This window comes from Hipposideros armiger, unplaced genomic scaffold (genome assembly GCF_001890085.2).
Source record: "Hipposideros armiger isolate ML-2016 unplaced genomic scaffold, ASM189008v1 scaffold_357, whole genome shotgun sequence".
Taxonomy (NCBI): domain Eukaryota; kingdom Metazoa; phylum Chordata; class Mammalia; order Chiroptera; family Hipposideridae; genus Hipposideros; species Hipposideros armiger.
This window is the reverse complement of record NW_017731707.1, coordinates 265,877-286,565: the sequence shown is the minus strand read 5'-3', so window position 1 is coordinate 286,565 and position 20,689 is coordinate 265,877. Positions and strand designations below refer to the sequence as shown.

General features: G+C 33.4%; 1 protein-coding gene across 1 annotated transcript in view; it reads left to right on the top strand.

Annotated features, from left to right (window-relative positions):
- The window catches only part of STPG2 (sperm tail PG-rich repeat containing 2), a gene marked incomplete at its 3' end in the record, with an annotated part of 232,443 nt that overhangs the window by 90,983 nt on the left and 120,771 nt on the right, over positions 1-20,689 (top strand). The window contains exons 6-8 of the mRNA XM_019661640.1: positions 1,291-1,450; positions 3,318-3,478; positions 12,643-12,756. Of these exons, the coding sequence (XP_019517185.1) occupies positions 1,291-1,450; positions 3,318-3,478; positions 12,643-12,756 (435 nt within the window). The remainder of the gene's footprint in view (positions 1-1,290; positions 1,451-3,317; positions 3,479-12,642; positions 12,757-20,689) is intronic.

Sequence of the window (20,689 nt, the reverse complement as noted above, 5' to 3'; positions counted from 1 at the left end):
CAAGCAGGGACTGTGCAGAGCAGGTGGAAGATGAACCTGTAACATCTTGTTATGTCAGAAAGTAAGAAACGTCTCCAAGAAAAAAAGAGATGAGGGTATATCATAGGGGCATATGAACCAACTTGAAGGGCCCCCTATTGGCAAAAAAACCCCAGTAATTATTAACAAATAATTAAAACTGGCATTTATGAGACCATATGGATAATAAATAGAAGATATTCTTCTTATTTAAGAAGATAGATATGTAGATAGTTAAATAAATAATTGGGGGAGAAGGGAGGGAGGGCTCTTGCTTTCAGTAGAATGCTGAGTGTGTACTGATACATGTAGATTGAGTGTTGGATTTGATCAAAGTTAAAATCACCAGTGAGGTCCAGAGGACATCGTGTGCTTCCTGACATGATACCCTGAGAAAGGCACAACATCACCGGTTTAGTATTCTGTCTGGAAAGGCATAACCTGAATATAATCATGAGGAAGCATCAGAGAAACCCCAACTAGGGAAGGTTCCATTATACAAAAGGGGGGTGCTATGTTCTACGAAAGTCACAAAACATAAAGGAAGGCTTTGAAAATATTCCTGCATTAATGGAGACAAGAACAATATCTGACCCTAGAATAGATTATGTATTGGACGGCAAAAATGCAATAGAGGCATTATTAAACCAACTGACAGATTTGGACTATGAATGGTAGATTAGATAAATTTAACATTGATACATTTACTGAAGTTGATAACTGTACTTCAGATATGTGGAAAATATCCCTATTTTTAGTAAATACACTCCAAAGTATTTAATGATAAAGGGCCATACATATGTAGCTTTCATTAAATATATGTGTGTGTGTGTGTGTGTGTGTGTGTGTGTGTGTGTATGTGTAGAGAGAGAGAGAGACAGAAAGATGGAGAAATGAGTAGAGAGAAAAAGGCAGAAACAGAGAGAGTGGGCAAATAAAAAGAAAGCAAATGGTATAATATGTAAAAATAGGTGACTCTGGGCCATACACTATCATCTAGAATCTCATATTGAGATAATTTCCTTCCAAATGTCTGTGTGGCTTAGTAAAGTACATAATGTGTTGCTGTATTAATATGTAGATTATTTTACTAAAAGCTATATATTTTATGTTTCGATAGGTCCAAGATCTTAATTCATCTACATTTTCTTCACTCCATTAAGAACTAAATTAAATTCCAGATGTTATATTATTAAGAAGGCAGTTTTCGACTCATGAAGTATAAAAATGTACTGTAGTTTCTCATTGGCATATTTTCCCGTTCTTCACTAGAGATTTGCACCTAATAAATCAACCACCCCAGCTCCTGGCACATACAATGAATCTCGAACTGCTTTCAAGTCCTTGCAGAAAACACCAACACTGAAAAATACCCCGTTTGGTCAAAGTGCTGCTCGATTCACACAGGTCTCCAGGACAGAGGAAATGCCAGGTTAGGAATTAATCTGTGCATTACCACTTTGTAGCTTTATGTAACTTCATATTCTTAACAAAATGGATGCACCAGAGAGCAGTCTTTTTGTTGGTGTTGTTCTATCATTGGCGTTGTCATTTTAAGTCAACAATGCTTTTTTAAAGCATTGACTATGCACTAAACAGATAAAAATAGCATACAATTTTGGTAAGATTTCAAATTTAACATGTCACACATCTTAGTTATAATTTTCACTTATTCAGTGAATTTCCTTATTTTTTCTTGGTGGATGAACATATATATATCAACTATGTGGTCACTGCCAGTAACATAACTTATGATAGTCAGCTTTGTTAAAATTTTATTTTTGGTAGTCCAATCACATATTCTGGTATTTTCAGTGCACATTCTAATATACAGAGCTAAGAGATATAGCACCAAAATAACTTATATAATTGTGAACGTATAGCTATCTGTTGTTGCATAATAAACTTAGTGGTTTTGCCAGAACCAGACTTTTCTATTGTATCTCATTATTTTGTGGGATAGCTGGAAGGCAGAGCTCAGATGGTACTGTCATTCCGAGTGCGTGCAAAGCTCCAGCACTGCTGCCCCTGGGTAGCTGGTCTTTGAACATGGCAGCTCAGAGCTCCACAAGACCTGGCAGGATGTTGCAAGGCTTTTTATGGCCTATCCTCAGAAATCCCAAGACATCACTTCTGCCACATTCTATTAGTCAGTCAAGCCACTCAGGGCAGCACATGTAGAACAGAAGGACATGAAACTTCATCTCTCAATGATAGGGGTAGCAAAAAATCTGTGGCCATCTTTAACCTACTATAGACTACTCTCTGGTCAGAAAACACTAATAGTTTTCCTACATGTCTTCTCAAGGCTTCCAAATTCTCATGCAATTATGGTATAATCTTGAAGTCCAGGATCTTGTTATCTTAGTCAAGAATAGGTGCAGGTGAGGATTCTTGGGTGTGGTACTTCAGATCAACTTCTTGAGTATAACTCCTCTCTATTAGAAGAGCTAGTTATGTGCCCCTCACATCCAACATACAATGGTGGGAGAGTGATAGAATAATCACACTAGACACTTCTGTTTAAAAAAGAGGGAAATCTGAAGGTTCATAGCAGTCACAGGCCTATTCTGTAATCCAAGTAGGTAGGCGTATGTTGCCATTTTCTTGAGTCTATCTTTTGAGCTCTTGGTTTCATCCTTTGAATCATCCTTCCTTTCTATAAGAAATAGGCTGTGTTTGTAGCTGGAGCTTTCTCAGCCTGCTTCTTACACATATAACGCTGGGGTCTATAAACTACTTTTCATTTTTCACTACTGTTCCTTTCATTCTAAGTTGGTACAATTTCTTACAAAAAGGTTGTAGGTTTCCTATTGTAGGTTTCTTAATTTAAAATAAAATATACTGGACCAAAGCCACACTCGCATGCACAAGGTGTGATCAAACAATACGGTGAATGTTTAAATAAAAAAATATATATATATCAGCAAAATACACATTTGCCATTAATCCCCCTCAAAATACTCTCCCTTGCTTCGAACACACTTATCTCGTTGCTGAGTAGTAGTCACTTGTTTGTGTATAGCACATTTTGATTATCCATTCACCCATTGATAGACATTTGGGTAGTTTTTATTTCTCTTGGGAAATTACCTAGAAGTAGAATTTCTGGGTCATATGGAAAGTATATATTTAACTTTGTAAGAATTTGCCAAATTGTTTTTCAAAGAGCCATATCATTTTGCTTTCCTGGTAGCAATATATGAGAGTTATTTCTAAAAAAATTACTTTTCTAAAAAACAGCTAAAAAGATTTAAAAGCATGTTTATTCTTACATATGATATTCTTCATAATTTTAGGTCCTGGATTTTATGATATCCTGAACAATACTATAATTGACAGCTTTAGCAATACGTGCTTAACGAAACAAAAGAACAGTGCTTTTGGTTCTTCTGTTCCTCGGACTTTCTGCTCAGTTCAGAAAGAAGCTTTTAGTACTCCTGGGCCTGCTGATTATCAGGTAATATGTGAATACCAAATAATATCCCTTATGTGGGTTTTGAAAAATTACATGTGATATATACGAGGTCTGACAATTAAGTTTGTGAACTCATCCTAGAAAAAGTGCTACATACATCATTGCTGAATATCATCACTATGATATTCAAAGCACTCAACCAAACAGTTGTCCAGTTGGTACAAATTCATAATGAATAATCTCTCTGATATTAGAAAAGGTTAGCAACATTGCTGCAACAAGTTCATGAATTTAATTGTCAGATCGTGTATGCCTCATTATTAAAAGCCATATTATTATTATTAAAATTATTTATATAGCAAATTCTGGTATAAGAATAAAAAATAATTTAATCCACAGCTATATTTACAATTCCTTTTTTTTAAAGTGGATCTTATTCTTTATCTCTTTGAGACTCTCATATACATTTCATTAAATGCTTATCTTCATTTTTAGATTGCTCCACTATTTTCTGAAAATACATTTAGGTCTTTTTAAAATTAGGTTTTCTTTAAATGCTTTTCAGCTTTATAATTTTGTGTAGAAGTCTTACACATCTTTATTAGATTTATTCCTCGGTATTTGATTTTTTAAAATTCTATTGTAAATGGTACCTTTTAAATATTTGCATTGTTTAGCTTTCTGTTATTGGTAAAAACAAATGTAATAGTCTTTATTAAACATTTGCTTTATCCATACTTCTTGATAAATTAAATGATTGATTCTGTTAATTTATTATTAGTTTTTAAAAGATTGACCTCAACCACCATTAGAGTAAATTTTTGGCTTTTAAATCAATTTTGTTTTGTTTTTTTAAATATTTACATCCTGTAAAACCATCCTTAATGTTCAATATGTTGGTTAGTTCCAACAAAATTCAGATTAGTTCCATCACCCAAGTATTCCCCTGTGCCAGCTTGGAGTTAGTCGCTTTCCCAGTTCCCAGCGAACCACTGATGTTTTCTGTTTCATTTGTTTTTAAAATTTATTTTAAAATAAAATTTTAAAATCCACATGCACAAAAAAAAAATTCTTATTTTTTACCAGTTTAGTCCATTTGATTATTATGTACCTGGGTATAATTTCCTTGATGTCTTTTTCGCTGTGGGTTTGTTAAGCTTCATGGATATGTAGATTTTTTGTTCTCATCAAAGTTTGGGAATTTTCCACCAAAACTGTAAAACTACTAGAAGGAAAAAATAAGAAAAACGCTTCCTGACATTGTTCTGGACAATAACTTTTTGAATATGATCCCAAAAGCCCAGGCAAAAAAAAACTAGACAAATTGGATTGCATCATACTAAAAAGCTGTGAACAGTAAACTATCCACAGGGTGAATGGGAAAAAATATTTACAAAACATGCATCTGATAAGGGGATGATATCCAAAATATGCAAGGACCTCAAACAACTAAATGACAAGAAAACAAATAATCCAATTAAAAAATGGGCAATGGATCTGAATACACATTTCTCAAAAGAACGCATACAAATGGTTAACAGGTATGTGAGAAAATGCTTACTATCACTAATAACCAGGAAAATGCAAATAAAAAACCACAATGATATATCACTTCACACTTGATAGAATGTCTATTCTTAAAAAGACTAGTGATAACAAGTGTTGGTGAAGATTTGGAGACAATGGAACTCTTGTACACTGTTGGTGTGGATGTAAAATGTAAATTGGCACAGCCACCTTGGAAAACAGTATGGAAAGTCTGCAAAAAATTAAAATAGAACTACCATATGATCTACACACACACACACACACACACACACACACACACACACATGCACAGGAATACTATTCAGCCTTAAAAAAAGAAGAAAATCCTGCCATTTGTGACAACAGGGATGAACCTGAAGAACATTATGCTAAGTCATCTAAGCCAGACACAGAATGACAAATACTGTATAATCTACCTTATATGTGGAATATGAAAAAGTCAAACTCAGAAGCAGACATTAGAATTGTAGTTGCCAGGGGCTGGGAGAGGGGGTGGTGCGGTGAGAGAAAGGAGAGATGTTGGTTCAAGAGTACAAAGTTTCAGCTATGCAGGATGAATAAGTTCTAGATATTTAATGTATAGCATGGTTACTATAGTTAATAATACTCTATCGTATACTTGGAATTTGCTAAGAGAGTAAATCTTAATTGTTCTCACCATACACAAAATATGAGAACTATGTGAGGTGATGGATATACTAATTAGCTTGATTGTGGTAACCATTTCACAATGTATACATATATCAAATCATCGCCTTGCACACCACAAATATATACAATTTTTATTGTTAATTATACCTCAATAAAGGTGGAAAAAATAAAGAATGTCATGGATACATTTAAAAAATAGTAATGGTTAGCAGCAAAGTTTTATTACCAAAGAAGCTAACATACATTCATTAATTTTGTGTTATATTTTAAAGGTATTTTTAGATTTTGATATTACATGATATCTGATTCTAAATTATGCAGCCAATTTCCCTTACCAATATGAAATTTAGTGGGAATGTTGTTCATATAGATTTCAGTATAGTCTTTAACAGGTAACCATATTCAGAAAAATGTGTATTGGACTATAATTCAGTTACTTTGATTTATAAGTGGTTGACTGAGTGACTATAACAGTATTATTTTCAACCTAAATAGAATCTGTGGCAATATTGTGTAGCTTCATTCTTTACTCCTGTCTTGTTCAACGTTTCTACCATTTACTTGGAAGGAATAAATAACTTTCAGTTATCAAATTTTCAGATGATGTAATAGTTGAGAGAATATCTGATAATTAAAACTAACAAGAGAAATTCAATAAGGATAAAAGCAAAGTTCTTTATCTTATATTTACTTTGGTGTAATAATAGACCTTTTGATTTGTGATATAACTTAATTCTCTAGAAGGCTGATCTCAATTAAGCTGCTAAATAGCCATCAGAAAAGACACTGCCCAAGGCTGACTCAGAGAAAGGGGGTTTGACAAAGATTTTCTAAGTAATATTTCCACATATCTGTCCTGTTTCTAATCCCTCTCAACACACCATCACATAAAGGATGCCACAGGGGATAGAAATAATATCAGAAGTTATAATTTAAAATAGCTTGTTTATCATTGCTCAAACTTTTTTCTTTGTCATGTGAGTTCTCCTTGCTTTATTCTTGCAAGCTCTTTGTATTTCATGGTCTTTCACATTAGCTAATGCATACTGAAAAATTATGGGTTCACTTCCATATCCAGCATTATTGAGTTAACCTTACTAAACAATTCGAACCTAAGATTAGATAAATTCTATAGTTGCCTACTGGAGAAAGTTGAAAAGCTGGAGTCATTCCCTGGTAGGCTAGGTTTACTAGATAAAGCTAGCAGGCTAGAAAGTTAACCATTATTTAATCTGGAAGAAGAAATTTTATATATATATATATATATATATATATATATATATATATTGCCTACTGGAGAAAGTTGAAAAGCTGGAGTCATTCCCTGGTAGGCTAGGTTTACTAGATAAAGCTAGCAGGCTAGAAAGTTAACCATTATTTAATCTGGAAGAAGAAATTTTATATATATATATATATATATATATATATATATATAACCTAGAAGTTCCCAAAATTCATTTAGTACATCTTAATACAAGTGAACAACCACCCAAGAGTCTGAGGGAGAAATCGTTTATAACAACATATGGGTAAAACTTAAGGAGTGGGTTAAGAACATAGTAAAGCTGAGAAAAAAATAATGCAAATTTGGCTATATGATTAGAAGCAGTATCTCTCTAAAACACATGTCAAATAATGGCACTACCTTTTAATAAACTCCCTTTGCCTAAAATTCTGTGCCTTCTATCAGGTAGAGGAAAAAATTTAAATCTAAGAACAATGCCCTTTTCATAACCTGGTACCTGCCTAGTTCTCTACGCCCTTATGTCACTGCTGCCATAATTTCCCTTCTCTCCAAGCTTCCTCTGCTAATCTTAGGGCCATCCATTACCTAAGGTAGAAGTCTAAGTACAATATCCCTAGTAGTGCCTACCTAGCTCTCTACCCTCATATCTCTATGCTGCCTGAATTTCCCTTCATTTTGTGTCTCACTGCCTCACTTTGGACTCCAAGTTCCTTCCATGCAACATGGTATATCACGTCACTGTGCAATTGTTCTCATGCACTGGGAGGATGGGAGACTCAGCATTCCTTTGTCCCTTCAGGTACTGAGGCTCATTAATAATCCTTCTGCAGGTTCATCTAGAGGAGCCTTGTTAAAACTTTCACTTCATCTGCAATAGATAGTCTAGTTGGACTGTCTTCTAGGTGCTCTGCCAAGGTGTGGACCAACCTGGGGGTCTGATTTGAGGGCCCCATTAAACCAATCAACACAAGCTTATGCCCCTTACTGGGAATTTCTTGTTCATTGGGAATAACTGCAGTCCTGATTCCATGATGAATGGGGCTCAAAGGGTTACCTGCACCTACAGTTTTAGAGCAGTCCCGTGCTGAGCCAGTTGGCTGTAGTGTGCGTGCAAAGTGGGACATGTAAGGGCATCACGGACCTGTTATTTGCTGAAATCCTGGGTGGCTGTGCACCACTTGTCCTGCTAAGAAGTGGGGAGAATGCCCACTGCTTGGGGGTTGCGTAACTAGTTAGTATGCCAGAATCTTGTTTGTTATCAGAATCAGCTAGACAAATCAATTACTCTACCAACTAAGAAGGGCCATGCACTACCACCTAGGGAACTGAGAAAAAGTTATCAACTTGTCAATCTTTTTCATGCCAGGGCCAAGGGAGGTCTCCTATGTAGAGTGAAATTAAGCTACTGCACGTGACATTGCTTAGGACTTGAGGGCAAAGATCACTGTTGCAAGCATGCTGATGCTCGTGCTATTCTTGATGCCATGTGTAATAGGTCCTTTGTCTCTGACTCAGGAGTCTCATGTTTTCTGCCAGCATCAGTAAGCTGTGGCAGGTTAACTTGTTAGCTTGAAGTAGGTAAAAATCTCAGACCCATCATAGCTCTTACATCCATATATCCTTAACTTATAGACATTTTCCTTCTATTATTTTTTGCTTCTGGAGGCCCCAGTAGTACATTTGATAGCTTCCTCAAAACAGCTATCTCTTTTCCGTCAGTTTATTTTCTGTTAAATTAGCCAGTTTATTATTGAGATGCTACAATAAGAACAAGTTCAACATGCCTTTGCACACTCTAAAACATCTTAATTTTTCTAGATTGCTAGATTTTCTAGATTTCTAGACTTTTAATTTGAGTTTCTGTCATTTAACCTTTGAAATGTGTCTTTAACTTATATCAGTCTGATGTAAGTATACATATTTTTAATGTGGTTAAAAAACACATAAGACTAATACCATCTTAACAATGTTTAAGTCCTGATATAAATATATTTTAAATGCGTCATGAATGTTAGTAGATTTTAGAACATTTCTGTTATATTTGGTTTAAAATGTGCTAGAAGTTCATTATTCTGAGTAACTTGACATTTAGATTAAAAAGAATTATTAAAATTGTAAGTTACAAGCATTATTTTTAAAAACCCTTATTATAAATACTCTTTATTCTCTACTGAAGATATTGAGACAGCATAGCACAGTGATTATGAACATGATCTGTCTTGTCAGAGTGCTTGAGCATATATTTTTGCTCTGCCACTTACCTTGTGTAAGTTATTTGAACTCTTCATGCCTTAGTAAATGGAGATCATAATAGTGCATATCTCAACGTATATTGTGAATGTTAAAAGATCAATTTATGTAAAGTACTTTAATTAGCTTCTGGAACATAATAAGAATGCAATGTTTTGTTTTTATTATCATCAGTTAAAAATTACCTTTAGGTATAACTCAGACTCTGGTAGTTTACACGCTATAAGAAGGAAAGATTCATCCTAAATGTGAGAGTTTTAAAAACCCAGTCTGATAAACCTTGTGTTTAACTACAATATTAATCCATTTATATTTAATGTGGTTACTAATATAATTGTATGTATATAAACCATATTATTTTATATGTTCTATTGGCCTACTTATTTTAGCATTTTTCTTACCTCACCTTTTTTCGAATGAATGCTTTTATATTATTCCATTTCATCTCCCTTTATTACATTTTAGTTATGCATTGTTTTACTCTTCTTTTCGTGGTTACCACCAGAATTATAATATGCATTCTTTACTTTGCAGTCCAATAAAAAGGATTACTTTTACTGCTTTCCCAATAATGCTGACCTAGAGCATTTTACCTCAGTGTTGTTTAATTACTGTCAAATGTTTTAAGTTTATTTATATTTTAAACTCTTTGAATATAGTTTCCTGAAGTCAATATTTATTCATATTTACCCACACAATTACCCTTTTTGTTCTGCTTCATTTCTTTCTGCATTTCCAAGTTTCCATCTGGGATCATTTTTCTTCTGCCTGAAAAACTCTCTTTAGTGTTTCTTCTGTTGATGATTAATTATTGTAGTTTTTGTCTAAAAATGTCTCTAGTCATATTTTATTTATTTTTTTGTTTAGATTTTTAGGTTGGCATAAATTTTCTTTTAACACTTTGAAGATGTTATTGCATTGTTCTGGGCCTTCTGTTATTTCTTTTGAGAAGTGAGTTTGACAGCTTATTGCTTCTCATCAATTTATTGTTTATTGGTTTTATTTTCTTTTTTCTTTTTATTAGTTTCAGGTGTATAAAACAACATAATGATTAGACATTTACACCACTCACAAAGTGATAACTCCCCCCAAGTCTACTACCCCTTTGACATTGTACATAGTTATTATAATACATAGTTATTATAATACCATTAACTATATTCCCTATGCTATACTTTATATCCTGTGGCTGTGTATTTGTATATAAATATATATGTAAATATATATACGTATATATTTAATTATAGTTGACATTCAATATTATTTTATATTAGTTTCAGGTGTACAGCACAGTGGTTAGGCATTTATATAATCTATGAAGTGATTCTTCCCAGTAAGTCCAGTACCCATCTGACACCCTACATAATCTTTGCAACATTATTGATTATATTCCCCATACTGTATTTTACATCCCTGTAATCACAGTTATTTTAAAGTCCTGTCTGCTAACTCCAATATCTGGACCACCTATCAATCTGTTGCTATTTTCTGTGGGGTTTTTTTCCTCTTGATTATTTATCATGCACATCTGTCTTTTGGCATGGTCCATAATTTTTAGCAGAATGCCAAATATTATTTATAATATAGAGACTCTAAATGGTGTTATATTCTTCTAAACAGATTTCATACTTTTCTCTGTAAGGCAGACCGAAGTCAGATGAGATCACCTTAATCCAATCATGAATTGAATACAGTTTTTCTAGAACTTAGTTTACTTCTGGCTTGTTCATTTTTAAAAGTGTAGTTCTCTGGGGATTTCATCTACGAGCCTGATGTTTTCAGCACCCCTCTCTCTGAACTCTCTTAATATCTCTGTGTTTTAGAATTTAGAGTTTCAGCATTATCTTGCCACTCATCCCCTTGCAAACATCTTGATGGGAAGACAGACCACGTGTTTTATGCCTTCTCAAATCTGCAATTTTTGTCATTCTGGCCCAACAAGACCACAATAAGCTTGTTTCTCAGTTCCTTAACAACAGCCCTTTGCCAGGTCTAAACCCCAATTCTTTCTCTTTTGCCCGTTGTCAACAAATGCCCCCAGGGACAAAGCACCTGCAGATTGATAGCTCGCCTTTCAGAGGTTCTACCCTCTTCAGAATCTTTGCCCCTCTTGTCTAGTCTATAGTGACAGCTCATAGAGTTGGAAGCATACACAACTCTATGAGGCCTTTAAAAATAGGATTTTGTTATATTTTATCTGGATTTTATTATTTTTAATTATTTGGGTAAAAAATGTCTTCTGTTCAGTACTTATTCCCTCTAAAGCTGAAGTCATCCAGTGAGTAATTCATCACTTGCACTTGTTAACTTCTTCCCCTAAACAGTTAAAATTGCAAAATGCTTTTGAACTTCTTTATGTTATAATTTCCTGTCCATGTACATGATAGTAATAATATTATAAAAATGAATTACTTTGCAGTTTCAATAAGTATAAAACCACACAAAGTAATAATGCTGGCTCAGATGCTCTATATTTTTGGCTTTCACATTTCTAAGATGTGACCGTTATTTTTCTGTTTTTGAAAGTGATAAAATCTATTTTCTTCTGAATGACTAGGTAGGAATAATAATATAATATTATGAGAAAAAGAGTGGAAAAGCACCAATTTGAGCATTTAGGGTAGAGAGGCACATAGTTTCAAAATTATAGTATGTGAGGGATGGATTTTTTAGCAGGTTAATATTCTTCAAAAATGAAGAAAAAGATATCCAACTGTTATACTAGGTATACATTTTTGAAGTATTAAATATGAATGTCAAATTCTGAAATAAAAACAGTGAAGCGTGCAAAAATGGGAAAATAAATTCTCATCCCTTTTGTATACATAAAGAATGGTTATAGGTGGTTACTGCTGGTTCTAGTTTAAATTATTAAATGAATACAAATGGTTTAATTGTATGATAAATTGCAAAGTATCACATTACAAGGATTATATAATGGCTTATTAAATTTTTGATTACCTACTTCATCTAGACTATTAATTTTCATCTTCAATTCATATAAAGAATTATGATATTTAAGAGAATGTGGATCATTTCCAATAATAGAAAATTTATTAATCCAAGATTGTCACAAAATCCATTTAAATAGTTATTGTTATTATATTTTTATTTCATGTATTAATAATTAAGTATTAACAAATACTACTGTATAATTGGCTGAATATCTTATACTGATATAGTATAGAAATTACAACTTGCCTGGTTATGAAACAGAACAAGAATTGATGTCTGTATTTGACATTAGAGTATAGCTAATAACTCACCCCTAATATGTTTAAATAATGTATGCAGATCCATCTTACTTTCTTAGAGGTTCATAGAATCAACTCTTTTTCCATTTTAATATCTCATTAACTTGAAGCCTTTTACTTCTATATCCAATTTAATTTTTTCTTTTTTTGAATATATGTCTGTATTTAGTGATAAAGCAATACTGATGAGCTCACTGCAAACTTATTACTTATAGTGCCACTTGTATTGATAAGTGTAAGTGATATACTCCTTTCAGTATGCTTTTTGGCATTCACAGGTCTGTGGAATTTCTGATGAACCTCCTCACTTGACTAGTCAATGTACTGCTTTCTTGTCAAGAACAGAAAGAGCCACTAAACTATCTGATATGGTAAGAAGACCCTTTATAACCAAACTTATTTGTAATCTAACAATCACAGAGGAGAATGTTATATTATGACCTGAGAGAGGTACGTGGGAGCCTGCTGTAACACCTTTGGCTAGTATGATACTTCCATATTTTCAAAGTTTTTGAAGCAAAGTAGAAGTCCATCTTTGTTCCGTGAGAGAATAAAAAACATGGAACATCTCCTGTTGGGTTAGAGAGCCTTCATTCCTAGGACATGTAGGAAAACCGGGCTCATGTTACATATGAAGTAGGTTTACTTTAGATACAACTCAGTTTAGTCATGAATGTAATTTTTTTTCTTTTCAATTTGAATCTATCTTGAAACACTAGATACTTCAGTGATTTTTTTATCCCCATTAATCGGAATTTTAAACTGTGTTGATATGAACTTTTCTAAATGAATATTCATTTTTTCTAGGTACTGAATAAATAGAAATAAGGAAAGCAGATAAAGTTTAAAAATGAATGCTTGACTATTTCATTCAGATTAAATTTAGTAAAAGATCGAAGTGAAATTTACAGTTAAAAAGTTAGGCTTCTGTGCATAGGTATTGTTAAAATAAATTTTAATAGAAATTAGACCATCATTGTAAGATATTAATAATAACAAATTACCAAAACAGAATCATCAACCAGGGTTTAAAACGTAGTCAATCAACCAGAAAATTGGCATTGCTTGCTGAAATAATTCTACTAGGTACACAATGCCAAGAGTTTATTTATAAGCATTCAATGATGAAATAACTGGTATAAGATTAGAATGAACTAATTTAAAGAAAGCACAAATGCAATGCTAGTTAAAATTAGTATAGCTGTAAATGTCTAGGAAATAATAGGAATTAAATTAATTTGGTGAGAGCCATTGAGGAATGGGCTTATTGTTTTCTGAAGCATCAGTTGACTGCATTTAAGAGATGGGGTCAAAATTAGCATCAGGTTGTATGAGATTTTTTTGTAGATATAAGTTCCAAAGACAGTTTAAAATCATCTGGTAGTGTTCTTGACATATAAGACATTCTCATAATTGTTAAGTAAATGTGTTGTTTTAATAGATCATTTCTTCATCTTGAGGAATTTAAGGGTTGTGCTGTTTCTCAAGTGAATCATTGTCGTACACACCTTAGGATCCGCTGTGAAGTGTCATAGTTATTTATTAGTAATATAAAGCTTTTACACTTAGGAATATTTAGAATGGATTCATAGTCATTTCTATCATAATATTATAGCTACTAGGAAAAACAATGTGAATCTCTGCAGGTACCCATGGGAATGAATATGTATATTTCATACTTTATATTTGTAGTGAAAACAGATAGAGATCTGCTTTCAAGAAAGATGAGTTGCTCTACCAATTGCTCCTACCTAATATTTACATGTTTCCCTTTTAACTTTGTTTCTAACTGGATTTGGAAACTTATTTATTTTATTTTTTATTTTTTTGGCAGGAAACACTTGGCAATAAAAATATTGGGTGAGACTATGCTTACCTAAGAAGCAAGATAGTCTAGTCACATAGAATACTTTGGTTTTTAAATCCCTTTTGCAAATGAGATTACCCTTCAAACATGCAGGCATATAATACGTATCTAATGAAAAACCAAATTATTGATCTCAAATCAAAGTTGATGTCAAACATATAAAATAATGAAATTAATTTTATAATTCTTACTAAATTATTAGAACATTTAACTCTCATATATTTAAAATTTATGTATATGGTATGCTTCAATCTTCAAGGAAGGCATATAGTTTAATTTTCAACATTTTACAGAGAAGTTTCATGTAAAAATATTTAAAAACCCAGACTTCGTTTTTCAAATGAAATACAAAGCACATATACATCTCTCTTCCTTTTACAAGTTCCCATTGAAATAATTTTAAAAACTACAACATAAGCATTAGTTGAATCTAAAAAGGACAAAGAGATTGAAAATATGATAAATGGAGGCTAAACACAAGTCAAGCACCTGTTTATTAGACATTTCGGAAGCAGAATAGTAGTTGCTGAGATAGTAGTTGGGAGTATTTGATGTAAACAACAGTTAAGTTATCCTGAGCTGAATAAAGACATAAACCTTCTATTAGACTAGTTCAAGAAAATACCAAGGAGGAGGAATTTTAAAAGACATATATTTTTTCACATTGTTTTGCATTTTCAGAAGACTAGAAATAAACAAAACATCCTAGAGGATTCCAGAGAGAAAAGTGACTGAATCACTTACAAAGCGATGAGAAACATACTGAGATCAACACTTTCTCAGCAGCATTAGCAACATTTCAGAGCTAGGAGATGATGTTATATATTTTCCCACATTTCTGAGAGAAAATAATTTTGGATATTAATTTGAGAATTATCCAATAACCAGTAATTTTGGTGTTAATTTGAAAATAATTTGAGAATTCTGCCTCTACCTAAAATTTCAATTAAATACATCAAGAAAAATAATTTTCTGACATGTAAGACCTTTGTTCTAGCAAAATGAAAAAAGGAAAGCAAGCCAACGATGACATAAACCTAGAAAAACATGGAAACTGAGCATTTCCTGTATGAAGTAAAGAAAAGTGAAAAATTAATAAAGAAGGCATTTTTAGCTCATGCTTGGGACATTCTTCAAGAGTCAGGGGTTTAGTGACAGAATTTCATTTCCTTCTCTGTGTTTGGCAACACTAGTTGGGTTAATAATCGTGTTATTCTAGTCTTGTTTTAATATTATTGATTGATTTTTAAATCAATCTATACAAATTACAGAGGTCTTAATTATAATATAAAAATATAAATATTAGAAACATTAATATCAATTATCAAGTAATAAAATTAAGAGATGAAATGTTGTGAGGCAGTAAAATGTGTCAAATTTCAGAGTGAACAGATGTCAAAAAATTGAGAAATTACAGTGTTAGGCCTTATATTATATTTGTAATGGTAACTACAAAACAAACAAACAAAAACTTAAATAAAACCAATCACTGCTAAAAGGAGTTAACAGTTGACCCTTGACCAACAATGGTTTAAACTGCATGGGCCCATGTACCCAGGTTTTTTTTTCAGTAAATACCTGTACTGGTTTGATTCCTGATTGGGAGCCCATGGATACAGGTCCTACTGTATGCATTGATTTATTTCATTTTATATAGAGAACTTTAACTTTGGCAGATTTGGAACCCATTACCCCGCTCCACCCCAGGGATAATTAAGATTTAGGGGATTCAAAAGTTATACACAGGTTTCCAACTGCGAGGTGGGGTTAGTGCCACAACCCTCATGTTGTTCAAGGGTCAACTGTATTTCTGGGAATGGAACCAGAGAGAGGTCAAGGAGAATAAGTTTACTGTTTAGTTTAGACTTGAGTGTGATTTAATTTTTATTTATGATGTGAAGATATTGTTTTAAAATAAAAATCAATGTAGTACTCGTGAGTTAATGATGAGTATGCATTTGGAATGTCATTATGATGTTCTGTTACCTGAACTGATCCATTCCCTGCAAATAACCAAAATTTTAGATAAAATAAAAACAAAACATATTCAAGAACTCTGCTTAGAATTAGAAAGGAGTACATAGGCTAAAAGGTAAATTAAGGAAGGACCCAGAGTGGCAAGTAGAACACTGAAGTTGACCTTCATCCTGAGGCCATTTGGCAAACCAGATGACCTTGAGATTTTTTTATAGCCTCAGAGGCCTCCAGCCATTGAAACAAAACCTAACTCCCTCATAGTGGATATTCTCCAAGAAGCTTCATTAATACAGTTAAAATGCCAGAGGGCAACATATGCAGGTTAAGAGTACAATGCAACTAAATCTACTCTTCCCACCCATCATAGGATTTAAAGGAAGATTGCTGGTGTTGAAGTTTTTAGTTTTGAATGTGTGTTAGGGGAATCACCCCTGAGAATCTGTTATACTTCACCTTCATTTACTGAGGTGAATTGTTAAAAAGAACACCCAACACTGTCTGTCACAGATATTACTTAAATTAGTTTTACTAATAAAAATAAGAGCTTACACTTATGTAGTGCTTGCTCTATGCCAAACACCATTCTAAAATGTATATTAACTAATTTGAGTACTATAATTTTGGTCATCTTTAAAAATGAGGAAACTGAGGCACAGAGTTTAAAGTTTAAATGGAGGAATCAGAATTCAAACTGAGGCAGTTCAGCAATAGAGTTATACCTTTTAAGGGTCTTTCTATGCTATTCTCTGGCTTGAAAAATTAGGCTTGACTAAAATAAATATAGCAGTATAATAAATGATTTTTGTCCTTTAAAACAAGAAGTATTACACTAAAGATCTTGGACACTGTCATAAGGGATAGAACCTTATATTTTAAAAAATTTTAATGCAACTTCTGTTTAGCAGCAACTTATAGAGGATTCAGCATCATGAACAACATTGAATTAATAACATCCCTCTGGTTATTGAAAAAGTAACTAATGGTTATCAGTTTAGTGGAAAAGTCATTAGAAGAATTCGGTATACTTTCTTAGTTCAATTTATGGCTCAGAAAGAGGAATCACTTGGCTAGTGACAACTGGTATCAAAAAAATCACAAAAAATTTTACCCGTGTTTTCTAAAAATTAACAAATGACTTGAAATTAGAATTATTTGACAGTTTGAACTATAACTTTTGTCATTTGATAAATAGTTTACAGTACAGAGTTGAGAATAAAGGAAATTTTCAAACTAAATTTTTTTTAATTTATATTTTTATATATATTAATTTGAGTTAAAGTCTTTTAAGTATCATCCCTGAATAGGTTCAAGTTTAAAAGCAAAAGCTTTGCAATCAGAAATACTTTTAAAATTTCTGCTCTACCTTATAGATGGGTGAGTGTAGGCAACTACTCTAAACCTCAGTTTCTCCAAATATTAAATAGGGATAGAAATTAGTGATAACCTGATAGGGTCATAGTAAGAAATAAGTGTATTATTGCTTATAAGACTCACTTCATTGTTACCCATAGATTAATGAAGAGCATATATTGAAATATAGTAATGTCTTTTTCTTTTTAATATTTCCTGGTAAGTGACATTCACCTTGTTCAGCCAGAGGTACCCTCTGCCTTGCATGGTATTGCTATATCAGGAATGTGAAAAGACGGAAAGACTAAATGTTCAGTCTTTTACTTTGGAAATACTTCTTGAAGCTAATTTCAGAGACAGTAGTTGTGGGGGGCATGGCTCTATAATGAAGCCCTAAAAAGAATGAAACGTGTTTTCTAATACCCACTTTTCTTTAAATATTGTAGAACTATAGTTTGACTAAGAGGCCCAACTTTTGTATTAGTTAACTATTTCTGAATAATAAACCTTAGTAGCATCCAAAAAAAAATCATTTAAGACTTACTCGTGAGTTGGCAGCTCAGCTGGAGAAACTTACCCCAGGCTGAGGAAACTGCTTCATGCTGCCATTGGATTGGGGTGACTCTCAGGACCAGCAGGATCATTGGGCATATTCTTCTCACGGTGATGGCAGAAACACAAGAATATTACTGTAAGAAAGAGAATAGGAAAATTTTAGTATAAAGGATGTTTCGTGCTACGCTGAATGAGAAAGCCTGTCCTGAATTGGAAGGATAAAGAGGAGTAGCATAGCAAGGGAGTTGCTCCTTTGAGTATGAGGCCTATTTCATGCTCTTCCACATTGTGGATGAACTCTGGTAAGACTGAGGGTTGGGTGATAGTGGTGGATAAGTGGAGACTCAGGTTAATAAACCCCAGAGATGAGGAAGTATGAATTCCACTTCATACCTGAAAGCCTGGGAGGGTGCTAGAGTAACACTCCCCTTGTACCATTCTGGGTGGCTGCTCAGAAAGTTATGATGGTATATTTAGGTAGAGAGGGCCTATGCCAGTCATGGTCTAGTCAGGAGACAGAACTGCACTAGTTAGTTTGAGATAAATGATATAAGGAATTGTGGATACTGGAGAACTGAAAAGGCAAAGAGAGAACTCGAAGGTATCATGGAAGCAGGAACACAGGCAATTCCACTATTCTTAAACTTTGGGGAACAAAGGGAATAGGCTGGAATTACTAAAACTTGAAAGCAGGGAGAGACCTTTTGTTGCTGGGATTTAGACCTCTGGAGAGGGGGCACAGTTCAGCCGGTGCTAGGGTCTCAAGAGCTCAAAAGAAAGAGCCCTTAAGCCTGGCACACAGACCCTTGGGACCCTGAAGGTAGTAAAACTACATTAGACATGGATTTCAGCTGAATTGTTCTATAAGAATCAAAGTTATTCTGACTAGAAACTATATTCTGTTACCCTCAATCTTTCTTTCCTCTTTTTCATTGGAATATTTATAGAAAGTTCTTAGATTTTTGCATAGTTTTTGAGTTTATTTTGTTGCTTGGCTAGTTTGCTTGTTGGTATCTTATTCCTCACCTAACCACTGATGGAGGAGAGCACATTAAAATGGATTTTGCAGGCCCATCAATGCAAGTAAAGGATTTTAGGCAAATCAGACACACTGAAGAGTAAATTGGGTGCAGCACACTTACAGCCTTCCTGTACTTTCATTACATTTTAAAATCTATAAAATTTTCATTTAGTTGTTTAACTTCATTAGTTCAGAAAACGGGTTCGATATGCCAACAGCAAGAATAGGTGCTGCTGGATGCCATCTTCATCAAAGCAGAGAAAGCACAGTGAAGGCAACTGCTGAGCAAGATACCCTGTGATAAGCCAGATCCTAGCAGCCCGCGTCTCGGCTGGGTGGAACTGCCTGTCAGTACTTACATAGATCATGACAAGAGTGCAATTCTACAGCTTTAGATTAGTTGTTTTTTATTGCCCTACATAAATCTCAGAGGTAAATAATAGCTTCACAAAGAAATGATTTACTCTTTGGTTGATAAAAAAAAATGTGCTTTCATCTGTTTTGAGAATGAAGTTTGTTGGAACATTGAAGGTGCCATGTCCTTTTAAAACAAACAACACAAAAATGACTCATATTCTACATAATCTCCAAGATTTAAAGTCTACTCCCCTTGTGGCATCCATCTCAATCTGATGCCTACATGTTATATCAACCAGTCATTGTTTGTAGCTTGTGTGGGAAGTAAAAAAGAGAAGATAATGTTAAAAGTGATGTGGAGATGATTAGTCAAGACCTTAACTCCATCATTTAAGTCTTTGATACCAACATGGCTACATAGGAGCCCTACATGTGCATAATGATGCCATAAATAACATTAAAATTTCTTTATAACAAATTTATGATTAATGAAACATGACATTTAGAAATTGACTTCTTCCAATGTCTCATTATCTTACTCAGATGCACATATTCATGAGGAGTGAACCTTGTTTCAGTATATTTAAATGTTTAGGAATTCATATCTTTTTTCGAAATTACCTCCACTGATGAAGGCTGCAATGCTGGATTCATTTACAGAAATCTGATCTCACTGACATGATTAACACAGACATATTTTGAGCAATTGAGAATATTAAACTTTTGAATATCTGATCATCATTATTATACAGAAATATGTAGTAATAGTCCTGTTGGCATTTTTAGGGGCAAACAGTAGTTCCATTGTATTATTAAAAATGTCTAGGGGTAAAGACATTTTTCTGTTACATAACTTTCAAATGTAGTCACTAAGTAACGTATTAGTATCATTACAAGTACACAGGGAATGAATATGGAAAACCCTAACAGGTTTATATAAGTTAAAATGACATTGGTTGAAAAATAGAGAAAAAAAGAGGGGAAAGGAAAAAGGCCAGAGATAAGAGGAGTACACAGAAGTGAGATAATGGAAAGTGGTACTCATGTTGTAAAGTTTAAGAGGGTATGGAGTGACATAAGAAAAACCTAAAGCAGAAGCATGTTAGAAAAATTGCAACTAGATTCAGTTGCTACTGTTAGAAGGAGGTGCTGCTTCTCCAATGAAGAAACAGATCCA